The sequence below is a fragment of the Chelmon rostratus genome, chromosome 12 (assembly GCF_017976325.1).
Source record: "Chelmon rostratus isolate fCheRos1 chromosome 12, fCheRos1.pri, whole genome shotgun sequence".
NCBI classification, from domain to species: Eukaryota; Metazoa; Chordata; class Actinopteri; order Chaetodontiformes; family Chaetodontidae; genus Chelmon; species Chelmon rostratus.
The window spans coordinates 16,778,823-16,804,838 of NC_055669.1; the positions used below are offsets into that span (position 1 = coordinate 16,778,823).

The 26,016-nt window shown below is 42.1% G+C and overlaps 3 protein-coding genes across 4 annotated transcripts; 1 reads left to right on the forward strand and 2 right to left on the reverse strand.

Moving 5' to 3' along the window:
• Positions 1-12,313: 12,313 nt before the first annotated feature.
• snap47 (synaptosome associated protein 47) lies at positions 12,314-19,534 on the reverse strand. Its single transcript, XM_041949554.1, has 5 exons — positions 19,304-19,534; positions 18,652-19,173; positions 17,444-17,946; positions 17,017-17,141; positions 12,314-14,115 (listed from the first exon to the last, which is right to left on the reverse strand). The coding sequence occupies exons 2-5, from the start codon at positions 19,146-19,148 to the stop codon at positions 13,969-13,971; spliced, it is 1,272 nt and encodes a 423-aa protein (XP_041805488.1). The 5' UTR covers positions 19,149-19,173; positions 19,304-19,534; the 3' UTR covers positions 12,314-13,968.
• An 81-nt stretch (positions 19,535-19,615) lies between these two features.
• jmjd4 (jumonji domain containing 4) lies at positions 19,616-22,020 on the forward strand. 2 transcript variants are annotated; one of them, XM_041949051.1, is made up of 6 exons: positions 19,616-20,271; positions 20,377-20,542; positions 20,634-20,759; positions 20,893-21,160; positions 21,266-21,412; positions 21,487-22,020. In XM_041949051.1, the coding sequence occupies exons 1-6, from the start codon at positions 20,019-20,021 to the stop codon at positions 21,844-21,846; spliced, it is 1,320 nt and encodes a 439-aa protein (XP_041804985.1). In that variant the 5' UTR covers positions 19,616-20,018; the 3' UTR covers positions 21,847-22,020. The 2 variants fall into 2 exon arrangements, with proteins under 2 accessions (XP_041804985.1, XP_041804986.1); XM_041949052.1 differs by having other exon boundaries at positions 21,511-22,019.
• A 43-nt stretch (positions 22,021-22,063) lies between these two features.
• On the reverse strand, positions 22,064-25,298 carry iba57 (iron-sulfur cluster assembly factor IBA57). The gene is made up of 3 exons (XM_041949054.1): positions 24,823-25,298; positions 22,847-23,196; positions 22,064-22,741 (listed from the first exon to the last, which is right to left on the reverse strand). Exons 1-3 carry the CDS (start codon positions 25,185-25,187, stop codon positions 22,350-22,352), a joined length of 1,107 nt encoding a protein of 368 aa, XP_041804988.1. The 5' UTR covers positions 25,188-25,298; the 3' UTR covers positions 22,064-22,349.
• Positions 25,299-26,016: the final 718 nt, after the last annotated feature.

A 26,016-nucleotide genomic window follows, 5' to 3' on the forward strand; every position in this document is an offset into this window, starting at 1 on the left:
TGCTGGATGAGGTCAAACGCACGGCGCATACAGTAATGCAAAAGAAAGAAAGTTCACCAGACCGAACTGTTCAAATGACTGATTGTAAATCCACAACTCTTTAATAAAGCAGAATTATAGCCCTTCACAAAGAACAATTAAAACAGATTGAGCATAATTGCCAGGTATGTCTGCACCATAACACAGACATCTCTGTTACACCGAGCGCTGATCGGTTACTATAGCAGCAAATGTTTTTGTGCTAATCACTGTCAACTCACAGTTTACAGCTTACTCAAATCAAGGGTTTCACTGCAAAGTGCAGTTTCGCTCTTATTACCGTCTTATTTTAAGACCGGGGCGTTGTTCACTAACCTTTAATTTTGTCGCATGGAAGGAAATATCAGTTTAATTATGAAATTGAAACATTTTCCATGCTATGCCTTTATGAGAGAAAGCTTTGCGGTGGGTAAAGATCAAGAGTGATTGAATCAGCCGTAGCTGGGAGTGCATTGCCCCACAGGCAGTGTAGTCAGAGTACAGGATGGCTTTCTTAATCGTTCCCCACTCACAGGAAGCCAATTCGGATGCTGAGATTATAAAACAGTCCTGACCCTAAACACACGGCCTTTACCCCGCTCGCCTGTTTGGCTGTGCTGCAGGCGGCATAGCAACAGAACAGGAAGATACAGTAGCACCACCTTGTGTTGTGGCACAGTCAAAGGTTAAAAGGTCTACAAAAATAACCTTTTTCAGATCCTTTTTTAATTTAACGGGGAAACTAAAACACCAACAATCTAACATTAAAGAATAAATAAAAAGCTCACCAGCGATGGAAGGAAAGACCAGAGATGCATCACATACTCTCATGATCACTCCTGAGGATCTTTTTGCATAAGGTGACTTTTGCTCCTGAGAATTTCTCACACAGCCGATGACGAAGCTGGGCGGTATGAGGGCATCCCCTTGGCCTTTATGTCTTACGCACAGAGAAGAGTAGAATGGCTTGTGTTGGCTATTCCTCTAGCCAAACGCAGCCAGACACTGAGTTGTTCTGGCATAATTAGAACCTGCTGCAGATGTCTGAGGTATTACCTCACTGCAAAGAACACGGCTTCCCCAGCTAACAGCCCCAGCTGGCTGGATCTGGATTCTGTTCCACTACTGATCAATGGGGAGCTCCCTGCACTTACAGCCGCCACTGGTGCTGTATATTGACCGAATCGAATGGGAGGAGGGGCGCCGGGGGTAAGATTTGCTCTTCCATCAAGCTCTTTGCTGAGTGGGAGCCAGTTTTCCCAGTATGAAACTGGCTGTCGTGCATCCATAAGGGCCTGATGGTCATCCAGAAGAAACTGTTTCCTCAACACAGATTGTTCACTGGGAGGACTGGACTAGCCTCTACTTTCTCCATTATGCTTGTGCTGAAAATGTGCTCCTATAGACGCCAGGGGAGCCAGAAAAGTGAGTGCATGCTCCGTAGTTTGAGAAATGAAAACTGTATTTTTCCACCGCTGTTCAGTAAGTACTCAGAATTCATTAAGAAAGGAATTATTACAGTACTTATATCATATACGGCCTTGTGCTGTCATTGCACAGTCTCAAAGTATAAGCATGTGAGGGACAGCCTGGGGATCGAGGCTGTCTCCAAGGTCTCCTAACTGCCCGAATCTAAACTTAAGGTCATTCCTCTGCTGCTCGACCAATTACTCTAGCACGCAGCTCTGCGGAGTCTCAGCCAGACGCTTTGGCTGAATTGTTCCAGGACATCCTCCTGTGGGTTTACATTGGAAGTATGGGCTGCCATTGACTGACATTTTTTCATCAACTAACCAATGCACAGAGGACGCGAGGGATTGATTTTGTTACTGCCAGTTGCAGTAAGTGGCTGGCAGACATAAATTTGCATTGTGGCAATGATTATTTCCTCATTTCTTTTCTTGCCTTTTTGTAATCACCGACGGGGCATTCAGTGACACATCACTGCTAGTACGTCTGAAACATATTTTAATAATTTTCATATCTCAAAGGAAATGTGTAATTACTCGCTGATATTTTCTCAGGGATGTGAATGCTTTTAGTGTCCGAGACATAGTGTCATTGACATCAGGCACATATTTCTAGACGCTGTTTGGTGGGGTGAGTCATGTCATGACTCGTCTGTATGTGTGTTCCATAACCCCTGGTCCCAGCAGAGAATCTCATTACAAGGAAAATGGTGGTAATTGTTTTTTGTGATGGGAGGAGGAATCTAGATATGTCAAAGCACAGACGAACGCCGTGCTGGAAAAGTCTGCGGAGTGGAAGTAATATTAACGGCCAGACGAAACCACAAGGCTTGCTGTGACTACTGGCCTGATAAAAAAAAATCCCCCAAGCTATACTATAATCAATATTTTTATTTTCACGGATGATCAATCAACTGTGTAGAGCAAAAGGTGTTGCTCGGAGTGACAAACCCACTCAGATTACAACAACTCTGCAGAGCTCTACAGAATGTTTTAGCATATTTTAGCCTATTGTTCTGGTTACATGGCCCACAAATGGAGTCTTGTTGCATTTTCGCTGCACTTTTCAGTATATTTCAGCAGAAAAAGCAAAAAAAAAAAAAAAAAAACATTGTACACTACTTACCCAGCACCAAACGGCAGACAAACAAAGTTAGCGACAAGCTAACAAGGTAAGACTCGAGTACAAATGAATGCTACTCTCTGCTGGATATGTAAATAGGTAGCTGCTTGCTAACATATTCCCTAACAGGTGAAAATACGTCATTGTGCAGGTTTGAGCAGCACTCTTTTTGTTAAACATTATGAGGACTTTTTAAACAGATTCTTGTTGTTCCACGCACTCTTACTCCCTATTCTACATGTTTGTTCTTTCCCAGAATCTCCCTACGGCTTTCTCTGGTGACTAAAGCTTTCAATGAAATATTTGACCATCGTCTTCTTTAAAAATAAGTAAAGTAAACACACGCTATATGCAAGCTATGGGTATGTGTCAGTCCAAATTCAGTGCAGCACATTAAAAGTTAATTTCAGCCTTTTTTCATTTTAAAAATGAACATGCTCTGTTCCTATTGAAAGCCCCCAGACAGAGCGTGTCCGTTTTGATTTATGGAGAGGAAATAGTTGCGTTCTGCTTGCGGGTGGGCCTGTAAAACCCATGTCCCCCCTCGCTCTGGTGCGGCGGCCTTGTGTAAGCTGCAGCGTAAGCCCAAATCACAAGAGGTCATCATCTCCAATAGTCAGTTGCAAGTCTTAAATTACGGCTTGGTCACTGTAGAGAAATATTCGCAGATGTAGCTTTAGTTTCAGGGGTGAACCAGAGAGATGATACTTGATCACCCCAAATGCTCTGCGGAGGAAGGGCTGTCCTTTTTGCTCCTTAGGAGCACAGAACGGAGTGAATCCCTCGGCCACTGAGGAGGCAAGAGAAGATGGCTCTGATTCAAGCAAGAAAATCCACTGGAAGAGGAAATGTGATGCATTGCAGTTACTTTGAATTATGTGCAAGACAATGAGCACAGAGTATTCACTTGTTATGAGGGAGTAATGTGTGAACTGACATATGAGGGTAATAATAAAACCAGACATGGTGTCATAGTTGAACACTCATTTACTGCTTCTCTGGTTCTCAGTACCTTTTCAATGGACTGTAAAAATGCAGGATGTGTCCCATGAATTCACATTATCGATGGTGGTTATTACCTCCCCAAAGACCTCAAGGAGAATGTATCGAGAGCAGGTGTGCACATATAAAAACCATAGCAAAATCGTGGCATATGACTTTGCAAAATGAAGAGATTAAATAGCTTTATTCAACACCTGGAAATTTTTAAAATAATACTGCGCAGTGGGCATATGAAACTAAAACAATCATCCAAGGAGGTTAATAGGAGTCTATAGCCGTGAAGGGAAATATTATCGTAAAGCAGTGCAAAACAGTTCAGATATCGTGCGGATCTACAACAAAGTAAGTCATTTTCTTGAGGATGGTCAGCTCCAATTTACTGCTTACGCAAAGCTGTGACATCTATGTTGGCCCACCGGTTGGGGAGACGTGATGTTATTGCGGTTAAGTGGTTGCTTTTGGTATCACCGCGGCGTGATGTTCCCATGTCGTCACTGAGTGACGTGTTTCTGTGCTCCGAGGATTGTAGACCCTGACGGCCCTGGCTGCTCCATAACTCTGCAGCTCATCTAACTAACGCAAAACTTACTTCTTCATCCTCTCTCAGAGGGCCATTATGTCTCTCCGGAAGACAATTTGGGAGCAAATAACTAATAAATTCCAGCTCTAATTCATCGTGAAATGTTAGACCACTATAAATCAAGTTAAGGATCTTGACAACAATGGGTGTGAGCAAGTGAGTGACCCACCGAACTTTCACTCACTGGAGTTTCATAAGGATGAATTAGAGCACAACATGCATTACATACAGTAGATGTTCTGCAATACGATGTCAACTAATTGGACTTTAAAGCTGATTTTTGCTGTTTCTTGCATTATGATGATAATCTCATCTGTCTGATCTTCTACTTAAAAAAAAAACAAACCTACAAATAATTTCGATTAATGAAATGGATTGAAATGAACCATTTACTGTAGCATGGTAAGATAAATCTTTTGTTATAATAGAAATGCCCAACTGAATTATTTTAGATTTCAAGAGACTCATTTTAAAGGCATGATAGTACAATTACTGATGCTGATGGGTTCATTCAGACTTTTACTTTGAAACTGAAAGTACCCGACTGCTTAATGAATGTCCTTCACATAATATGAGTTTATACCCAGATGTGCACTTTAAACAGATGTTTGTAACCAAAGAGCTGAATAAATGCCTTATACACACAGATAATGATGAGAGGCATTGTTTTTCCTGACTGTTCTTTGCAATAACGCGACTGTAAAAGTAATATGCTCATATCAGAATGGTCGTAAGTCATTTAGCAGCCAGCGCAACACGTGGGCCACATGTCAGCCAGCTGCTTTATTAAAAGGTAAGCTCTCATCAGATGTGTTCCTGTTTGCAGATGCAAGCGACATTTAATGATTTAGCTTCTAATTTGGAGATTAAAGCTCACCACTAATGACAGAACACTACAGTAGCTTATAGATCTCCTTCTAGTCTTGAAAACCACAGAGGAGGAGAGGAGGGCGGAGAGTGACGCACTTTGTTGTATATATAGACACGGTGATTCCACCTCTCTCTCTCACCAGAATGGAAGGAATGTCTTCATAGGTCTGCCCGCACGTACATACACGCATACCGAAGGACCTAAAATGAATGTGCAGCCATTCTTGTAAATATAATGCTTATTAAATACATGCACAGTTTTTAAGTGTGTATGTACAGAGCTGATATTTGCTGTCTCGACTCTGAAATTGTCCCTCCCTGCGAGCATAAAGCAACTCCAGCGTAGCAGAGATTGGGGAGAATAGAAAAATGTCCTCCTGGTGGTAGGTGTTAGATTATACCTTAAAAAAAACGAACAGCCAGCAGACAGCAAAATATTACCACTAGAAGATCTCTTACAGGAGAGCAATAAAACAGCCGGCAGCCACGCCACATTGCCAACCGTCAAAAGAGCCAAGACATCAACTGAATCATCTTATCTGATCAAGCAGAAAAGACTTCGGTAAAGTGAAGCAGTGATTCTCATCATTTCAGCAGAGTTGGCCAGGATTGTCATGATCCAAAGCTTTGACAGCGCAGACAGGAAAACTCCGGCTTCAAGCTTGTGGCGGACTGACAGCTTATATGACCAGAGTCTCCGAACGCTGGCAGGAGCTAGAGTGCAGACATGATGATTTCCCCCACAGAACCATCCCGAAGCAACATGACTGGGCTGATAGGCAGCAGCAAACAGGCAGCCTCACTGTGAATAGTGTGTTGGACGTAGGTTGCAGGGTATCGTGTGAGTGTAGCAGTGCAAATCACACAGACTTCACTCCATTAGTGCTATGACATAATACAGGATGTGTCAAAAAGGGTTGACGTGTGCTGCAAAAACAATGACATAATATATGTTAGCACTCAATTCTGACAGGATACGGTTGAATCAAAGTACAAGGCATCACTATTAACTATTACTACCACCGGTGCAAAACCACCAGTATGATCCTTTACATCTATTAAGAGCTGAATCAAAGAGTCTGGTATCAAAGTTTTCTTATGTTTGCTTTAGAAGCCGGTCTCTCGCAGCAAGTGAATGATTAAATGGTTTGTAAATGGCCACGATGAATGACAAATTGTTCTGCACTGTGAAGTCGAAGCTCGAAAAAAACATGTAAATGTATTGTTCCAGACAATCTTACACATCAGATCCAGTCTGGAATTGTTTTGGGGATAAAGTTGGCCTCCTTCTCACAAGAAAAGAACGCAAATATTCAGTGTTTCTGACACTCAAAACATTGGTCTACCACAGGTGCAAGTTTTCCATACCAATTAGCAAGTGCTCCACCCACAAATTTTCCATCAAAATAAACTGGGAACACATGAAAAAAAAAAGCACATTAAAATGGGAGTGATTGTCTTTGATATTCAATGCTTTAATTGAAACCAGGCAGCAGAATGACAGAGCCCTGTTTTGACGGCTCCATGGTTTCCATCAGTAAAAGGGGATTCCTGAGTGATATCCTGAGGAACACTAGATTTCCTTTTAGAGGAAAACCAAACAGGGTAGCACGTCATTGTTTTGCATTGGCTTCATGGTCAATTGGCATTACAGCTTTTTTTCTGTACCTGTAATGGACACTGGGTCAAAGGTTCACACTCCTTCTGTCTGCCACTCACACATTTTGCACATAAGTTCAGTAACCACCTCACATATGGCAGGGCTGGGTAAACATCTGGTAATCTTTGTTTCAGCTTCCCAACAGCTCACCAGGCTATGGTCTCTCTGTGTGTACTCAATCTTCTCCAATTACATAGTTGCTGGCTGCTCCCCTGAGGTTACGTGGACAACCGTTTGGGATTGCGGAAGGAGTTTCCACAAAATAGGTGTTGTCCAAAAATTCCTTGCAGTTATGGAAATAAACCCACAAAAAGGGAAAGTGATACAGAGACTGAGAAGAGTAGAGAAAATGAGCTTGTGGGCACGCTTCTGGGCACATTCAACCAGGACTTTCTGTCTTTTCATCTCCAAAATCTGCGATGAAGTGGAAGAATTTAAGAGGCAAAATCTTTCAACAGACGTTCAAGTAAAAACAGACAAATATTTTTATACTGTTTTCAGTTGCACTGAAGAAGAGAGGACATGCATGAATTGTTGGACCGAGAGCATTACAGAAGTTTCACTTTATTTCTAAATCAAACCCATTCTCAAGCCAAAGATGGTTACAATTATTCTTTCCGTTTGTGGTTCTATTGACTTCAAAAGCCGCAGCCCATGGTATTAGGCTGGCTGGCGGCTTCCTTTTGGAAGTTCTTCAAAGACCACGTCACAATAATTCCAACCTGAACTTAATGGTCCACACCCTCATCACAGGCCCAATCTAATGTCCTGGCGCGGCTTTATTTTGTCAAACATGCTCGGTGCCTCGTGCTGATGCAAAGATGCAGCGTAACCAACGCTCTCCATTCATTCGTTTGCATTCATAAACTGGTGCATCTGGACAATGACTTCACAGGTCCCACTGTCAAGGCTGTTCTTACCATGCTGGCCCCCTGCCAGACGAGGCTGCCGGCCCAGGCCCCTTTTCCCAAGTTCCACCCAGACGCTGCGTGCGCCGTCATCCTGCTGAAATGTAAACCCCCGATTCAGCTGTGTTTGTTATGGTTGCGCCGGCCCTCAGTGAACACACAACGCTGTCACAACGTAGCTATAACAGCGGGGCAATATTTCAACAACAATCTATTTGGTCAGCTGCAATTACATCACTAGGTGGTCAAACACTCTAGTTTGCTGGAATGATAATTAGGATTATTTCACGGGCAGCCTTAGCAAGGGTCCTAAATGCTGCTCTTATGTCCTAACGCTCCTCGACATTTAATACAGAAGTTTATGTCAAGTGCTTTTAAGTATGTTTTCACAGTGTCTGAACTTGACCCCACTGGACTGTGTTCACAGCAGCACCATCATTACTGTTTTTGCTGGGGATGCTCTATTTAACAGCAGGGCCTGCTATACCCTGTTGTCTCTTTTAATCATCCGGCCGCAGTATAAACAATAGTTTAGACTGAACGCTAGTGTTGCCCTCGAGATCACTGGCCTGCTGCACTGATGGCTATTTACTTTCCAGGGAAAATAAGTAACTAAGAAAGTCTATTTTTATCCTGAAATGACCCCAGTGTCAACCCCACTGAGGTGAGGGGGGGACACATCCTTAACTTTAATCAAACCGCCGGCCCTGCAGGCTGCACGCTAGTGCAACAGCCTTCGCGTGATTAATTTTTTTCCTGTCCTCTTGTCAGCTCATGTGACCCAAAGTCACTACAACGTAGCAGATTCCAAGAGGATTTAATGTTAAAATATAAATCCATAGTCTGTCTGCGGCTAGCTGGGGGTCTATGCAGTATGGCATAAGTCGGGTGGGTAATTTATTGTGGGAGCTAAGTGTTTCCATTTGCAGTAAGAGCCACTAAAAACAGACTCGCTGAAGGTTTCTGGGGGGCCCGCTTGTAAAAGTACTGATGCAGTGTGAGCTGGCTCAGGGCCTGACAACCTGTTTGCAGAGCTGTATAGATGGGGTTTTAATGAGTATATAATCCAGTCATCACAAAAAGGACTCGTCGCATATGCCAAAGTTGCAACTCTGGGCTGTTGTGTTCTTATTCACCTTGTGCAGAGAAGTGGGATGCAAAGGGGCTCCCAAAGAAAATAAACAAGACCTGCAAAGAAATGTCTGTTGTTGGTTACTGTTACTGTGCTTATGCACCCGCAAAGATTAAAATGCAGAGCAGCCATTAGTTTTAACCACTAAGATCAAATATATGACCAATGAATGAATCCAATGAAAGGGAGGAAATAAAGAAATATGCTTTTGGGAAAAAATGTTTTGGATGGTAGTCCCTCCAAATATGCTTAGAGACAAGTATTTGCATGTGTACAGCACAGTATCCCACCTGACCACACACAGTTACAGTACAGTAAAACTGTCCTCACATCAAGTGCAAAGGTCATAATGCATTGAATTTTTGTTGCTAATGAGTTGAAACTCAACATCAACAACTCACTGCTGCCCTCTACTGAATCCAGTGATGACACAGTCATTATTGTTGAAATAATCTCTTTTATAGAATATTTTAGCACCTCATGGCCAGCAGGATGGTTGAGTTAAATAAGTTAACCGTGTGTTTTGGTGGGTGGAGGTGATGGGCTGTCATTACAGAACAAGAGATCTGGTTTAAGTTAACGCCCCATATGCTACAATGTCAAGATGATTAGAGTTCAGTTTTCTGATAAACTGTTCCTTACACTTGCAGTTATAAAAATGATATCAATTAAATTATCATTTGTTAAAATAGCAAGACTGAACAAAGTAACAAGTAATACGGTGCGTACATGCTAGAAAGGCAAGCACTTCAACGGAGTTCAGGTTGTAATATGGGATTTCACCTGGAGTTGATTTGAGACTGATACTACTGTATAAAACCACAGCCAAGTTTGGTTTGGCTGCCTAGCTGTTAACTCTGTCGCACAGAAATGAGAAAAGTTTGTGAAACACAAACCAGAAAACCAAAGTGCGCCTCAAAGACCAAGGAAAATATAACAATAAGTGCAAGAGCACATGATATCATCATGCAGCTCAGCATCTGGGAAAGTACCATATGAGCAGCCATGCAGAATGCGTTTATGGTTTGACTAAACCAAAGACGGATCCGAATCCAAACAACGTATGTGCGAAGAATGCATATTCACAGGGAATAAGGTCAAATGTAAATCCAAAGGTTATCTTATTGCCTGTGTAATGTCTATCGAAAACAGAAGAGCAATGTTACCACGGTGATAGCCAGAGACGAGAGGATGATGTTGATGTTGAGTGTCAGATCGCTTTCTGCTGTAGACTACATATACACCCCCTGGTTGGACTCAAGCACCTTCTTTCCAGGAATGTTTTCTCCCAGTTCTAACATTAACCAACAGGCCCGACTTCCTGAAACCAGAGACTCCCTCAGCAAAAGGAAACCCAGCAACACCTGCATTAGTAAGAAGCCGGCCAGGACGTGAGTCAAAAATCAGGCCATTAGACTGAGACACAGTCTAATAGTGCGCTGGAAGTGAAACTTCTCTAATATTTTCTTAATATATTCTAGGTCTGCTCAATATCAACAGTTACTCATGATTGTAATTGATGACAGACACTGTGCATTGCTAAAATGCCTTATATAAATAAAAGCATGTGACTCCGAAAGAGAATTGCTGCATTATTCAAAGAAAAAATGAAATAAAACAAGAAATAGGAGCAAAGTGCTTTAATTTTACAAATCTGTTACAAACAGACACTGAAAAACATATTCCTGTGGACGATGACTCCAGTCTGTTTGTACTGCAGTCACACGGCTCCATATTTTGGAGCGCAGTGCAGCCCACATGTGCCCTCGTAGCCCACAATCTTGGTGCTGCTTTTTCCCAGCAAGAGTTGATTGATTGGCCATCAATGGAGACACGCTCCTCGAATGAGAGCGCTCGCCGCAGAACTATCGAGTAAACAGGCTTGGAAGTCAAGGCCAGCAAAATCCCTTGTGTCTCCATACCATCCGTTAGGAAGGCAAAGCCGGATCTCATGTATCTGTGGTCAGACAAGACCGCCACCACTTCCTCGTATTGCAAGGCTGCTGCAAAACCACGCCAGTGTGTGCTCTATTTCCCTAACCTTTTTTAAGGGTTGGAATTCACATAACCATGTGGTGTGCTTCTGGAGTTTGGGACCTCTAAAATCTCACTGTTTATCACTCAAATCAACAAAAATAAACAGTTCACAGTGAAAACATTTTCAACTGTGCTGGAAGGACTTTTCATGTCATAACTAGGCATCGCTTTAGTGTTAACATCGCTTGTGCTTTCAGTCTCACATCTTTCATGGTGGGCTTTGTTTAATGGAAGTGATGAGTTCATGCTAACTGGGACCAGACTGTTGAGTGAGGCTGTCGGTCTCCTTTCAAACCCTTTTGTGTCAGGCGTCTTCCTGATTCATAATTGAGCACTCAGCCACTTGCCAAATCAAATCTGGTCCACTGTTGACATGAAGTAGTCCCCCCGTTCAGCGAAAGCAGCCCGACGGAGGTGGTCAGCTGATGCCAACAGTCTCGCTGCCAACAGGATGTTATAATAGCAGAGCATATAAAGTGAGCCACTTCCACACGACAGCATGCACAGCGGCTGAAACCGTAATTAACATCCGTTTCTAGTTTGCACGTGTTTTGATATTCTCTGTTGCAATTTGTCACATGGGCGCCGACTATGAGGGGCGTCGCCTGTTGACTTTTTGTTAAGAATTGGAGCCTGGTTAAAATTCAGGAGACTCATTTCACTGCCTCTGAGTTCCTCCAAACTAACTCAACCTAAATTTGCTTCCCAGTTAATAAATTATGCTGTTTCTTTGGCTTTAATGGTCATTTCATGCCAGGATACTATTCACAAGTGTCCTGCTGGTTTCTGCTGCTGGTTGTTCAAAACCTTTGCCTTTAAAAATATATTTCCAAGGCACTGATATTGAAAGGAGATAAAACTCCACATTTCACGGTTTGCAAAAGCTAAAAATTCTCAACAAGCTCCATATATATAGTTCAGAATTATATTCTGTATGCATGTCTGATTATTTTATAATGGCCTGTAAATGGCCTGGTTGTTGAGCTTTGTTTCTTTATAGAGAGACTATAAGGATGCTTGCAGTGTTTCCCTCAGACTAAGGCCTGTTGATGCTATTTACCACTTACCCCTTAGATTCAGGGGATAAATATACACTTTAAAACACAGTTTGTGCATATTTTAGAGTGCATACTTACATAAGAATACTTACAAGACTTTTTTTCTGTCATTCTACACTGTTAATTTTGAGCCAAAAATCATATAGAGTTCAATAGTAGCTGTCCTTTTAGCTCTGTTTTAGACTCCTGATGGAAATACAGCTGGAAAATGCTCCACTATGTTCACCAGTTAGTCACAATGTGTGCCTGCTGTTCAGTGCTGTGCTGCTCGCGCACAGTGGACTCATCAGAGCTTTCTTGCGGAAAACAGCTGCATAGAAGCAAAACAATGAGCTCAAAGACGCTAAAAGGCTCTGCAGACATGAGGGGAACTGCAGTCGGGACACCTTTCAAATACATAATAATTTGACCCATTATTAATACTTTAAAAATTCCAATACCAGCTGTGTTGCTTCATTTATTAGTGTGTTCGGTATAAGAGAGATGCAGGTGTACTTTTTCCCTTTATATTTAGAGTGAACCGTTTACATATATCCAGTGTCCAGATAAATTTGGTATCATTGGCAAAAAGAACCCTCGATACAGCACTGAAGTCATCATTCTAAAAACACGGTCGATATTTCAAGTGAAACCGACAGCTAATTGTAAGTTCACCGTGATAACAGACCACAATAAAATCACAGAATAACAATACACAGTCAGTCATTCACAGATTATACAGATTTAGAATAGTATCAATCTTTAGCGAGACATATACAGTAGATGTGGACCTTAACATGGAGTATTTCATGTGTAATATTTCCAAACAAACACAGAGAGTGTGTGTTTTCTGTTGTTTTCAAGAGTCCAATGACTTCTTACAGTCTTCTGCTATATATTGATGGGACATTTTACTTGATGCAATACAAAGCAGTAATATTGAGACATGCAACATTAAGCCACAGGGAAACTGTGTCCGGGGAGGATAAGTGACAGCTATGACCTGAGAGTGACAAGTCAAACGGTTATAAAAAGGAAGAATGGTAGAAGATCAACAGAAACACAGATATTACTGTGATGACACTGGAAAACTTTACCTGTCAGTCGATTACTCGCCCATTATTTCATTTATTGGAAAACCTGTTCACCCAAGTTACGTAAAGAAGATTAAGTCAAGGTTATCCTTCGCTCTTACAAATTCTGTTATTTCACAACATCTGTCTTGCAAATAACAACAATGGAAACAACATGCAGTTTGTTTTAAATTTGTGCTGTGAGAATAAATAGACTAGTTGTTTTCTTTTTCAAATTGTCCATTTCGCCCTCCTCTGCAGTCATTGCCGTCTCCCACTGGGCCCGGGAAGGACGTGTCTCCTCTGATATTTACGGGGTCATCAACTCCTTTTTTCACCTGCCCGCCTCACTGGGAGGGCAGTGGGATGCAATGAGGATTCATGCTATTCCCCCAAATCCCACTCAGATGCCATGACCGACCAGTAGGAGTGCACAGATGAGGAAGTGATCCCTCACCGGCTTCCCACCACGAACACCTATGGAGTTCAATCGGCTAAGCCGAGCCGTAAGCACCACTACCAGGCACTGAATCAGGTGTCCATTTTGGTTATAAACCAAAACTACTGGTCAGTTTTTCTTTCTTTCTTTCCACAGGATTTGAACCAAGTGGTGTACAAGTATTTTGCTTCCTCATGGCAACTCCTGAAAGTAAGAACACTGAAAAATGTGTTTTCACCCAACCGACAAACCAAATGTAATGCTAACAAAGCTAGCTACAGCTGCAAAGTGCTGCAGGACGCACATTCACAGGGCTCCTTTATCTCAGTCACGCATGTCTGAATTGTTTGAAATAAAATGGTGACATAATAATAATTAAACATAAATATATTTAGAAATGCACTTCCCAGAAATCACTGACACTTGAACCCATGTGATTATATGATTACTCCATCAAAAGCAACAAAAATCTTATGAACCATTTAGACTACGTGCAAGACCCTCCTGCTGTATTCCAGTGTTCTCACACTGTACCGATCCCGTGAGGACAATGAGGAAGCTTACAGTGCGTTTCTCAGGAAGGACCTGGTGACTGCATTATGTCTGCTGGACTGTCAGAGCTACAGCAGTCTCTTCATGCGGCAGGTGTGCTTCTCTATGTGCATGGTGGCTCGGTCAGTGGAGCTGGTCAGGACGTCCAGAACTTCGTCCTGCCGTTCCAGCTCTGTCTCTGCCTCCAGGGCGAGATTCTTCAGCTGCATCAGCATCTGCAAACACACGATCCAACGCTTACACACACTCATTTGTTTGAGTAATTACAAACCAGCCCTCGGTGAACGCGGACAACCAAGGAGCTAGACACAAATAAAAGAAGATTAAATACCTACAGAAAATTGGTGAGCAGTTACACGGTGGAACATGTGGACCATATGTGGAGAGGTGTAAAGACGGGGTCAGGGAGTTAGAAAGCGAGTGTGTTCGAGAAAGAGGAGTAGATGAGAGTGAAACTTTCATTTAATTCAGTTAGTTTTTTCTTCCCTCTTCCCTTTGGCTACAAAGACAATCGCCTGCTGCTTAATGTCTGCGGATGAGAGAGAAACTTTACAATTCAACACCAGCCATGATTCAATAACAGCCACTCACATAGCAGATATGATAATAGTTCATATTATGCAGTATATGAAGTCTTGGCTTATCTCCTGGGATCGCTGATATCATACAATTCTGTTTTCTGCTCTCTGTGGGTTTAAGGAATACTGTGACTACATCTCCATAGTCCAACAACTGTGTATGTTATGGTTGATGGAACAACTTAAATATACGATGATGTGCCAAGCAAAACCTAATAAACACTCCTCCAAACCCCACCACCATGGTTTCTAAACTAATATTATGTTATGCTACACATACTACACACACCCACGGACATTATGTCAGTTTTCACTGGCGGGTACACGCGGACATTGCAACTGAGCACAGAAACAGCTCCAGACAGCAGTTTGAAAAACAGATAGTATGTCAATACGCGCCGTGGAACAACTGTATTCACTCACTCGGGTCTGTGACTTTATAGTTTCATCTGGGGGAGAAGGGGACTGAATCACACCTTGCAGTTAACATTCACGGGAGTTTTGGTGTGTCATAGGAAAACACAGAAAATGAGTATTTTTAGCTGCTGCTTATACGATGGTTGGAGGACTTAAGTCATGTAGAAACCCCTGAAATTAAACATTTAGGCTGGAGCTAATAGAAAAAAAATATACATGAGCTAAAATGCCTAGAGTGTGCATGCATGGGGTCATTTCTGGCCTGTGAATAAACAGAAAACACTGTGCGTGACGTCGAAAAAAATGCTTTGTCATCCTTCTGAGTTTGTGCTGTGAACAAGCAGGAATTTCCAGCCTCAAACAACAATACTCCTATAAAAATGCTGCCACAAAGGGCAATATTTGCTGAAGCACTTAAGGCAGGACGTGAAACTGAGTGACCCTCAGTGGAAGTTGCCCCACTGTAGATTCTAATCTGGACATGAATTACATTCGGAGCAGGGTGTGTACAGAAGCGTAGCATTAAGTCCAAATTGGCAGCTTTGAAGTTTCATTATCAGCTGCAGACAATACGCCATTTCTAAACACAAAAGACAAGCCAACCAAGTATGACTGGTCCAATGCTGTTCCTGTTATGATAAATGTGTTTGGAAAATGATTATATAGACAAAAAACAACTGTGAAACACTGTTATTATGTACAATAATTAACTAAACATTTGGTTTAAAGTGTTAAGAATGTCTTGTTAGAGATATATATCATATCTCAGTGGTAGACAAAACATTCTATTACGTTTTTAAAGTGACTAAGTGGCTGCAAGCAAGTGCTCAATATTTGTCAGCCACAATATATGGCGCTCCACGTCCACCATATCCTGACTGCTGTTCCTCTTTGTCAGTTTGGCAAACATAACCTTTATTTGTTAAAGGTTTAGTTCAGGTTGTCTGACGTGGGGTTGTATGAGGTTCTTATCCGCAGCCAGTGCACTACCTGGGGTTGATGACGGTCGTTACACCCCCAGTTTGGAGAAGCAGAGATTGGTGCTGGCAGGGAAGTAAAGCTACGTACTGCTGTAGACCGACCAACCTAAAAGGCTGATATATCAGCTCCCTTAATGCAAATAAACTGGTGTCTATGTTATGTGTCGGCTGATAAGCTACAAGAAATGGCATTACAGAGATGCCACAGATGGGTTTGAAGTTGTTTAGAAAATTCAAATATTGTGTCAAGCAGAGAGCAGTGGCAAGCTTATCTTTTTAACTGTAATTTGTCCCGCTCGGCACATATTTCGATTACAATTCTTTAAAAAATGAATTTGAGGGATGCTTATCGCAAGTAAAGTAAAAAAAGGTAAAAACAGATGATCAAGAAGAAGAGCAATATCCTTTTTTTTTTTTTTTACTTATTAATATTTATCTGTATTGGCCTCAGAACCCCACTGTCTGTGAAGCTATGGTTCTAACTGGCCTTCACCCTGATATGCCTCACCTGTGCAGCAGTGATTGCAATGATGGTTTTGTTACTTCTGGAATGGAGGTGTTTATTTATTTTGTCTGCCCTCTACATCAAGAAGTTTTAATATAATCTCTGCACCAGTTAGTGGAGCCATGGTGCCATCTCACAGAGTACACTCTCATTCATTATGCTAAAGACCATATATGATGTGTATCTATGTGATATAACAAAAACAAGTCGTTTCCTGAAAAGCTTGTACATGAAACACTGTATCTAATCCAAAGCTACTGAATTGTCTGAATCATAGGTTTGGATTTGTGTCACTGTGTAGGTCTTGCCACCACACACCATGTCGGCAGCATTTCTGAGTGTAGCGAGGTTCTGAATGGAAAGACGCTGTAAAGTCTGACCAAATGACTGAACAGGTTTCTTTCCCTCTCTTAAAACCAGGATGGATTTTGGTTTGTGGTCTCACTAAATAACATTTTAAACATACAGTATGAAAAATAAAAATCATTATGGTGAATTGTGGCTTTGAATGGAACTATCAAAATACATGTTACTAAAACCAAAGGGTTATTTATTATAATATATATGAATATATACACAAATCTGAAAAATATACATGTCACAATGGGGCAAGTCATATATTTACACAGGTCTCACCTGTTTGAGTTCCTGGGCCTCAGCCTGACTGACAGATGGCTGCAGGACATGCACCTGCAACTGGGACAGATCTCCTGCTGGGACCTCCAGCGGGAGCTCCGTCTCTTGGCACCTCTGCTGCAAACCTGACTCCATGGGTGGAGATGGTGAAAAAGTGCAAAGTGCATATATTGTTTATGAGGAAACCAGACAGTAAACTCAAAGTGCTGCAACTGAGGCAATCAGGATGAAGTGACTCATCAAAAGGAGAGACACCAATAATCGTGTCTAGAAGTCATGTGGATGAAATGTTTTTACATGTGGCTGCACACCTATAAATACACAGAGGTGGAAACATAGACCTTTACTGCCACTTAGTGGTCAATTTTAAATAAGACATGGAAACAGTGAAATAACTGAGCCTTAATATATATCATCCCTGCCTTACCTTCATTCCAGTTTGGCCCCTCTGTGTCACATGGAGATGAAACTGGAGTTGCCCTGAACGCAGCATATTCACCAGTGAACTCCACCTTCTTTTTGTACTGCATCTCCAATACTGACATTGCTTCTGGCATCTTGGCAGACAAGAACCTGTAGCATATATCTGGCTTTCCAATGAACCTCTGTCTAACAGTGATCTCATAAGGACTGTGCACCCTTATTTCATCGATTTCATTTCGTTCAAAGCGGTGAAGGAGTTGGCAGTTTGTGTCTCGCACCTCTAGTGAGGACACCAGCACCAACAAGCATCCGGGTTTCAAGTCCGAGTCCCCGCCTTTGGTCAGCACAGCTGGGATGCTTGTGATCACCTTATTTCTACCAGACCCTTTGCTAGCAGCAGCAGCAGCTGCGGCCCTTGCAGCGTCCTCAGCTTTGGCTTCCTGCTGAGTCTTCCAGGGGAGTTTACCAAAAGGCCACCAGGAGGGAGACTCCAGCTCTGACAAAAGTCTGCACAGAGGACAAAAGGAGAGGAAGAAATCATGAAAGTTGTTGCACTATTATATTAGGGCTGTTTTTGTATTGCAACTACTTAGTTGTAGCAGTCAACAGCATCAGAATAAAACATGAACAAGACCTTCAAATAAAAAAAAGTGTATAATATCAACCCGTTCTCATTCCCAACTCAGCACGAACAAATGCTTGGTCAGGACACCTTAGTGTTACTTTTAAGGCACTGGGTACCCCATTTTTTAACATGCAGGAAAGTTCAACAGACAGCCCATTCTCATTCCCAATGTGTCAAATGATGTAGTATAAAGAGCAAGAAAAGTCTGGTAGTGGGGTGGTTGGATGCGTCAAGACAAGGACTTTCACCCAGAGGACTGGGTATGATACCAAAACTAAAGGATATTTTAAAAGTAAATTGTTTTGAAAGTGAGGTAACGTACATAAGTTAATGTAGTCAACTAATGTACGTAACTAACATATTTATTTGGAAGCAGCTTATCGTTCTAAGGAAGCTTTATTTTGAGAGTGTAACTGGAGGTTGTGTATTTATTATTGCTAACTGGACCGCAGAGCCCTACACGTCTGACAGTGACACTAAAGAGATAGCTAGTGCCTAAAAATGTGACGCCAAGGGGGTCCTGACAAGGCGTCCAAGTGTGACAAGCTGGGATTGATCACTGAGGCAGGAGATATTTAGATCATTACTTGTCAGCCACGCCCAGATCGGAGTCAATCTTCTCCAGTCCCTGCATCATACTGTCAAACTGCTCTCCTTGGTGGCTGAGGACTCTGCCGGTGTCCTCCAGTCTTCTCTGGGCCCCGGCCACCAGGCTGATCAGCTCCCTGCCTTTAGAAGGTTGACATTCGGCCCCCCGGGCTTCCGAGCTGGGGGACAGAAGGCGTTCTCTCCAGAAATGCTCTAACACGTTGTAAACCACCACCCTGTTGGGCTTAAGGGAGCCAAACCAGTGTTTCACATTGCCCTCTTCAAGCACTGTGAGGGTGCTGAAGATGAAACTGGACGACTCCATCTTGATCTCCATGATCCTGGAGAGCCTGAAGCTGGCAAGGCTCTCCTTACTCTGGTTCGAGACGAAGCGCACCATGGTCCTGGTGAGGGACAGGGTGCCGTTTTCCCACCGCTTCTCGCTGTTGATGTAATAGGAACCAGGCCAGCTGTGGATAGGGACGTCCCGGCTCATTTTGGATGGAGTTGCACTGATTCACCTGGAGGGACAAATAAGCTCCAGTATTTCATATGTATCAGACACATACATACACTCTAGCTGTGTTAATCTACAATTACACCATAAAGACACTGTACTGAGTGATGTCTCTGTCGTGATAGTGAACATACTTCCTTCAGAGAGCCAAGCAGAGGATGAGCTGAGCTGAAGCGTTCGCACTGGCAGCTTCAGCTGTGGACGACCTTTCTATCCGACTGACCGCATTACGAATGCGTCATTATGATGTTATAAACCCTCTTAGCTTGTGTCACTTCCTCGTAGAAAAAATATATTCGTCCCACATCGCAGTAAACAATAACATTATCCTGCTGAGCTAGGCATTACGTTATCCCACTCTGGTGTCTGCATCGGCGATGTTTATTACGGAAGTGACGTCACACACTAGCACGGCCTTATTTACTGTCCGAGTCGAAAATTCTGCTGTGAGAAAGGGCAATCACGACTAGGTTTTTGGGGAACAAAATTATGTTTGCAAGGGATGCGGTTTCTAGATTAGCTAAAATACCGTGTAGTATGAGCATTAAATAAACTGAAACGTTAACACAGGCAGTGGTGACTATAAATAAGCAACGGTAGTATACGTGCGTCGTTCAGGACCTGCAATCGTCGGGATGGATCATATACAGGGACCTGTTGTCAAAATAGAAAAAAACACGTTTTAGCATAATGCTAATTATCAGTCTTAAGTTTGACAGCGACGGTGAAAAGATGTTCGCTGTATAATGTCAAACCAGTCGACCCGCTAGCTTTTCCTCACCGTTTCTTGCTGTCCAAAGGCTGACAGCTGGGCTCGCTAGCTGGCTAGCCGAGGTCTTGTTTACCATCATGGACAGGGAGGCGTACCGTAACTGCTGCAGCCTGGTCAAAATACCAAGACAGTCGTATGAACAGTTTTGGTCTTCACATTTTGTCGATTATATCGACAAGGAGCTGAGCTATTCGAAGTTTTTCAAGAAATACTTGCTTCCCAATCACCCATGCATGTTTTCAAGAAGGTTCACGGAGGACTGGAAGTGCAGAAAACAGTGGGTGTCTGAGGAGGGGAAACCTAATTTCCAGAAATTGCTGCAAGAGTTTGGTAAACAAGATTATTCCTAATGCGTTTATTAACTACCGTACATCATTATGCAACTGCTGCAATGACTGCTATCTTGTACTGTAATTTATCTGTTCTGTGTCACAGATGAGACTCCTGTGCCTGTTGCCAACTGCAATGCAAAGGAGTACAATGCTAACCCTAAGCAAGTTATGCCTTTCAAAGAATTTATACACTACTGGAAGGAATACATCCAGAATGGACACTCATCGCCTAAAGGATGTCTCTATCTTAAAGACTGGCACATGTCGAGGTATCAGTTAATTCTGAACACTTTGTTTCATACAGCACAGTGTGCAAAATATGTAACCATTCATGATGAGGTTTATATTACTGTTCTACAGGGACTTTCCAGAACACAATGTTTACACCACACCAGTCTTTTTTACTTCTGATTGGCTTAATGAATACTGGGATACACTTGAAGTGGATGACTACCGCTTTGTCTACATGGGACCCAAAGGCTCATGGTATGAAATATTTAAAAGACAGATTATAGCTTAATTTTTCATTTTTGTCAGATAAAGTAATTGTCTCCATATATATATATATATGTATATATTTATAATTTTTTTCTAATATAGTGCACTTTCTCGTCACCAGGACCCCGTTCCATGCTGATGTGTTCCGCTCCTACAGTTGGTCTGCAAACATCTGTGGCAGGAAGAAATGGCTCCTGTATCCTCCAGGTCAGGAGGAGTTTTTACGGGACACTCACGGAAACCTCCCTTATGATGTAACGTCAGCTGAACTTCAAGACAGAGGCCTTTTTCCACGCTCTGAAGAAGCCTGTCAACCTCTTGAAATTATTCAAGAGGCAGGGGAAATCATTTTCGTGCCCAGCGGCTGGCACCATCAAGTTTATAATCTGGTAAGAATTGCAAAGGTTAGAGTAAATCATCTTCCAAATGACATAAACCTTCTGGCCTGTTATCTAATTGTAACAATGGAATTCTGTCTAATATTTGTCTTACAGGAGGACACCATCTCTATTAATCATAACTGGTTGAATGGCTGCAACATAGACATCATGTGGCAGTTCCTTCAGAATGAGCTGTCGTCTGTTCAAAAAGAGATAAATGAGTGGAGAAACACGATGGACTCGTGGCATCAACACTGCCAGGTACTGCATGGATAAGACTGTTGCATTTAAGAAACATGCCATTACCGTGAATGTTTGCATAATCATGCGTAAAGTCATATTTGCTTGTTACTTTTCAGGTCATCATGAAGGCATGCTCTGGTATTGACTATGGAGAATTTGCCTCGTTTCTGAAAATCATTGCAAGCAACCGGATGACTTTCCTCAACGCTTGTTCCTCTGGGGATTCCTCCGATTACCCACGGCATCTCTCAGAGACCCTCACCACACTTGGACCTTACCACGCTGCCTTTGACCTGCAAAGAGTGGCCCACATAATTGAATGCCTTCTCTGCAATGAAGACTTTAAGCGACTCGATCATTCAACTTTGACTTTGCAGCCAGAAACCATGTTACAGCAAATTCGGGACACTATACAATCCACAAGGGGGCAGCATCTCCTTTATCAGGAGTGAGATGTTCAGTGGTGTCCCAGTAATGTAATGATCACCTGGAAATAGCTTGACCGCCAATTTGTACGGTGCGATAAAGGTGTCGCTATGCCTTTTGTTTGAGATGGACAGCAGTCTCAAGTGTTGCTTGTGGATGTTTGGAATTTTTTTTTGCACTGAAATAGGAAATGGATAAATACATTACAAAAATTACACAGGTTGTTTTGAGTTTTTGTTTGGATATTTTGCATATTTATTCAACAACCACCAATATCACATCACAGCTGGTACATCCTGTTGTGCAGTGCTGCAATAAATCTGTTAAATAGCATAATTCTGTGGTAAGTAATACTTAACAACTTGGGAAAATAATCACTCTAAAAGTAGGTTTTATTGCAAACAAAAATACTCACAGGTATGAATTAGTGCCACACAGCTGCTAAGCAATGACAGTGTAACATGCTGTCTATGAGAAGTCTGTCAGATGTGATGCATGTCACATTTGAGGGATCTCTGAAACGTCCTCTTCAATTGATTTTCACGTCTTTAGGCCACCACTCTGGCACAGAAGCCTCCAGTGTTACTGTAGTGTCGTCAGAAGATTTGAGTGTCAACACCTCTTTGGCATGAGCCATGCGGATTAGGCTCAGACCCAGCTCTCCCACCCCTGCTCGGTGCTTCCCAGCTGGCTTGCCCGACTGTGTTTGCAGCGCAACTCCTTCCTCGAGGTCTTGGACTGGAGCTGACAAGTGTACTGGCATCAGGCGTTTCCGAATCACCCCAGTGTGATGAGTCCTGGCTGTGAGCTCCTGGCCAATGTAGCAGCCCTTGCTGAAGCTAATACCCTGCATGTAAACAAGGTTTGACTCTAGTGGTAGCGCCACCCCAGGGGGAAGGTCCTTCACTCCCTCAGGAAGTCCTAGGCAGCAATGACAGCAGTAAAAAGAAACAAAACTTGTCAAACAGGTGCCCTGTTTGTCTTATAATACAAATACAAACTGTACTGCATGTATTCTCGTCTTACCTATTGCGTAACGATGTCTGTGATACTCCTCTGTGTCACCTTTCCGACATGACGCAATGATATCCAAAGGGTCCACTTCACTATCCAAGACCAATCTCCAGCCCATTTCCTGAGTTCGAGGATCAGTCTCCCATACCAGAGCTTTGTCAGGGCAGGACAGCTCTGGTTTACTGGCCTCTTGACCTGCATTCTTCTGCTTGGGAAGCACTGCCCATACAGAGAGCTCTGGACAGGGGTTTATGTTGACCTTTCTGCGAAGTTTGTACACCTTTAAATGTTTTAAAACTGAGTCCTTAATCGTGCAATCACACTCCAGGAAAACACCGTGTCCTTCATCAGCATCTTTCAGACTGAAAGGAAATAGAGCAAGTTTAGTGACTTGTTGAAAAAAAAAAGAAGAAAAAAAAAAGAAAACCAACTACAAAAACTCCATAATCAGGAGGGTTTTTTTTGATGGTATTACAACATCCTTTTAATGGAAGCATTTTTTCCTCAGTCTACCTCAGTTAATGGTTTTGATAAACCTTTGATTAGTATCAAAACATGTGCATATCGATCAGTAGCAAAATCTGGCATAATACTGTATGTCTTTCTGTAATTGCAGCATTTATTTACCAGGCACACAAGTGTTTTTCACTTATTTTGTCTGATTAGGTGATCTTGGGCAGAACTATGATGGGAAATACACGATGTCACTGAAGTCCAAATGATAAAGGCGCAACTTGTCCCGCCTTAACAGGTGCAGAAAAACCAACAGGAGGTTGAGGAGCTGTCAATCAAACAGTCTGTACACATATTTACCATGAATCTTAGATGGGCTTTATTATAACCAACTTGATATTACTTGCATCATGAAACCAGTGATATCTGTAAAGTGATTTTAGAATGAAGATGTTCTTTGATTCTGAGGAAATAACTAAAATCTCCTATTTTACAAACTTCAGCAGTCTGGTACAAATTGAATAACTACATAAATACACTGAATAAAAACATATCTATAACTGGATTAGAGGTGTAGCTTGCCAGGCAGAGTTCACACTAAACATTTGTACCAGTCGCATACTATTATCTATTGACTTGTTAATTAAAACATGTATTTGCTGAAACTGAGACAAGCTTGTGAGCAAACATAACGGCCAAATAAAATGTGTACATGTATCCTTCAAATGCTCATTTTTTGCGAGGCTGGGTTACAATATATAATGCTCTGTGTATTGCCATGTATCTATCAAAAGAGAGGTTTCACTGAATTACATAATAATTACACATTATCCTTTTTATCATATCACAGGTGCTCAAAAAACATCACTGTATTATGTTGGAAGCATCTCAATTTGTGATTACTTGAGTTTGGCCACTTTTCCTGCCAATAAGTAAATATACACCACCCATATGGGATGCTAGGTAAGTTTAATCACAAATAGCTAGCAATGACACTTTTTTTAAAGCTTCGATGGAATAGCATTTTTGACAGCATCTCACTTCCTTTTTTTTGGTGAAGGCTATTTCCTGTTGAAAAGTATGTCAGGTTGAAGGATAAGTGAGGGGTATAGAGCTGTTCGGCACAGGGACATCATTACTTACGAATCTGTTATCCCTGTGTTATCAGGGATCTAAAATGTAGGTTTGCAAGAAGAGGTAGAAATCGAGGGCATATTTCTCCAGAAGATTAAATTAAGTAAGACAAAACTATAAGATCTGACAGCTAATAGGAAGTGAATACAATTTTTGTATCTAATGTAAAACAGGTCCATGTTTTCAGAGTATAACACATTAGCTGGCAAAGTGAGACACTTTTTCAATTTGGCTTAGTTGAAAGACACTCAGCTCAAACAAAGCTTAAACTCTGGGGGGTTTGTATAGACTGTCTGAGCCAGACTGCACCTCCAGCAACTGCGTTACAAGATAAGCAGCCACACCCTGCTTACTGAAAACATGTACAAGTGTTTCAACGGTATAATGAAGCTTCACTGTACCTGTACAACATGATGTCATATAGTGTCCTTCCTTGTACATTTAGCATATGTGAGTACATGGCTGTGTGCCCTGGCTCATCCAGCAGCCCCATGTCGTTGGTTATAATCCCCTGAAGAAACGGGCTTGTGTCTTGTCCCTGGAGCTTCAGTAAAGTCCTGTGGGGAAGGTGATAGCACACAAATTGTCCAGGGGCATCTCTACCGTTACCCGTCTCCTGGCTGTACCTCCTGACAGGGATCCCTGCTGGTGCTGAACTACCAGAGAGAAATGTTACGCACAAATACCGACCGGTGTATTTTCTGGCATGAACACCGAGACAACCGGCGGACTTGAACGCTCCCCTGGCCAAACACAAAACCCCCATAGTTTATATTTTTATAAGACTGTATTACGCGTGCAAATTGAGTGACTACTCCGTCTATTACCGAGAGAAATTGGCTACATGACACAGGACATGGCAGTTGACTCCCGGAGGAAGGACTTCATTTTGAAACCCCACAATGCTTTGCTCGATAATATTGGCACACGTGTGTGTGACGCATTTATAGTGTTGGCCTATGAATAGCGTGTCAACTTCTTCTTTCTTCACTTCTAGCTATAAAGTTTCACCTAACTCCGTTGTCATTGAGTATGACATGCTTAAACAGAATAAATAATAATTCAGTGAAAATGCTGGAGAAATGTGACGTTTGCCAGACAATTACCGCACGTTGGCTCCCGCTAGCAAATGTTAACAGTTAATGCCAATCAATGAATGTCTTAATAGGTTGTTTGAAGTCACGTGACGCCGATGGAACGTTAAATTCAGCTGGCGGGCAGGAAGTGCAAACCATAATGGAGGAGATGGCGAAAAATTCTTACTGTGCTAGTTTTGATGAAATTACAAGAGAAAGGTATAATTATAAAATCAGAACATATGTTGGATGTGATCCTCCATGAGCTTCCCAAGAAGACATTGCATGGTAAAACTTAACACAAGTTATCACACACAGACAAGATTAACTTCATTGGGCTTTTATTAATCACAGCATATTGTATCGTGTTAGGTATGCATGTACAGAAAAGACAAACTGGTTTTACCTCATAGATGATAGCATGATTCTTATTGATCAGATTGAGTTACCACATGGATACAAGTCCTATTTCTAGATTCATGTACATTATTAGTAGTTGTTTTACTGAAATTTTTCCTG

Bases quoted from the DNA above. Each gene is read 5' to 3' on its own strand.
- iba57 (XM_041949054.1), bottom strand. From the start codon at position 25,187: ATGGGGGTTTTGTGTTTGGCCAGGGGAGCGTTCAAGTCCGCCGGTTGT. The intron at 23,197-24,822 runs GTACAGTGAAGC...ATTTCCTTTCAG, and splicing joins TATGACATCATGTTGTACAG to TCTGAAAGATGCTGATGAAG. The intron at 22,742-22,846 runs GTAAGACGAGAA...ATTGCTGCCTAG, and splicing joins CAGACATCGTTACGCAATAG to GACTTCCTGAGGGAGTGAAG.
- jmjd4 (XM_041949051.1), top strand. From the start codon at position 20,019: ATGGACAGGGAGGCGTACCGTAACTGCTGCAGCCTGGTCAAAATACCA. The intron at 20,760-20,892 runs GTATGAAATATT...TCTCGTCACCAG, and splicing joins ATGGGACCCAAAGGCTCATG to GACCCCGTTCCATGCTGATG. The intron at 21,161-21,265 runs GTAAGAATTGCA...TTTGTCTTACAG, and splicing joins ACCATCAAGTTTATAATCTG to GAGGACACCATCTCTATTAA.
- snap47 (XM_041949554.1), bottom strand. From the start codon at position 19,148: ATGAGCCGGGACGTCCCTATCCACAGCTGGCCTGGTTCCTATTACATC. The intron at 17,142-17,443 runs GTAAGGCAGGGA...CCATGGAGTCAG, and splicing joins GGGGCCAAACTGGAATGAAG to GTTTGCAGCAGAGGTGCCAA. The intron at 14,116-17,016 runs GTGAGACCTGTG...GTGTGTTTGCAG, and splicing joins AGGCCCAGGAACTCAAACAG to ATGCTGATGCAGCTGAAGAA.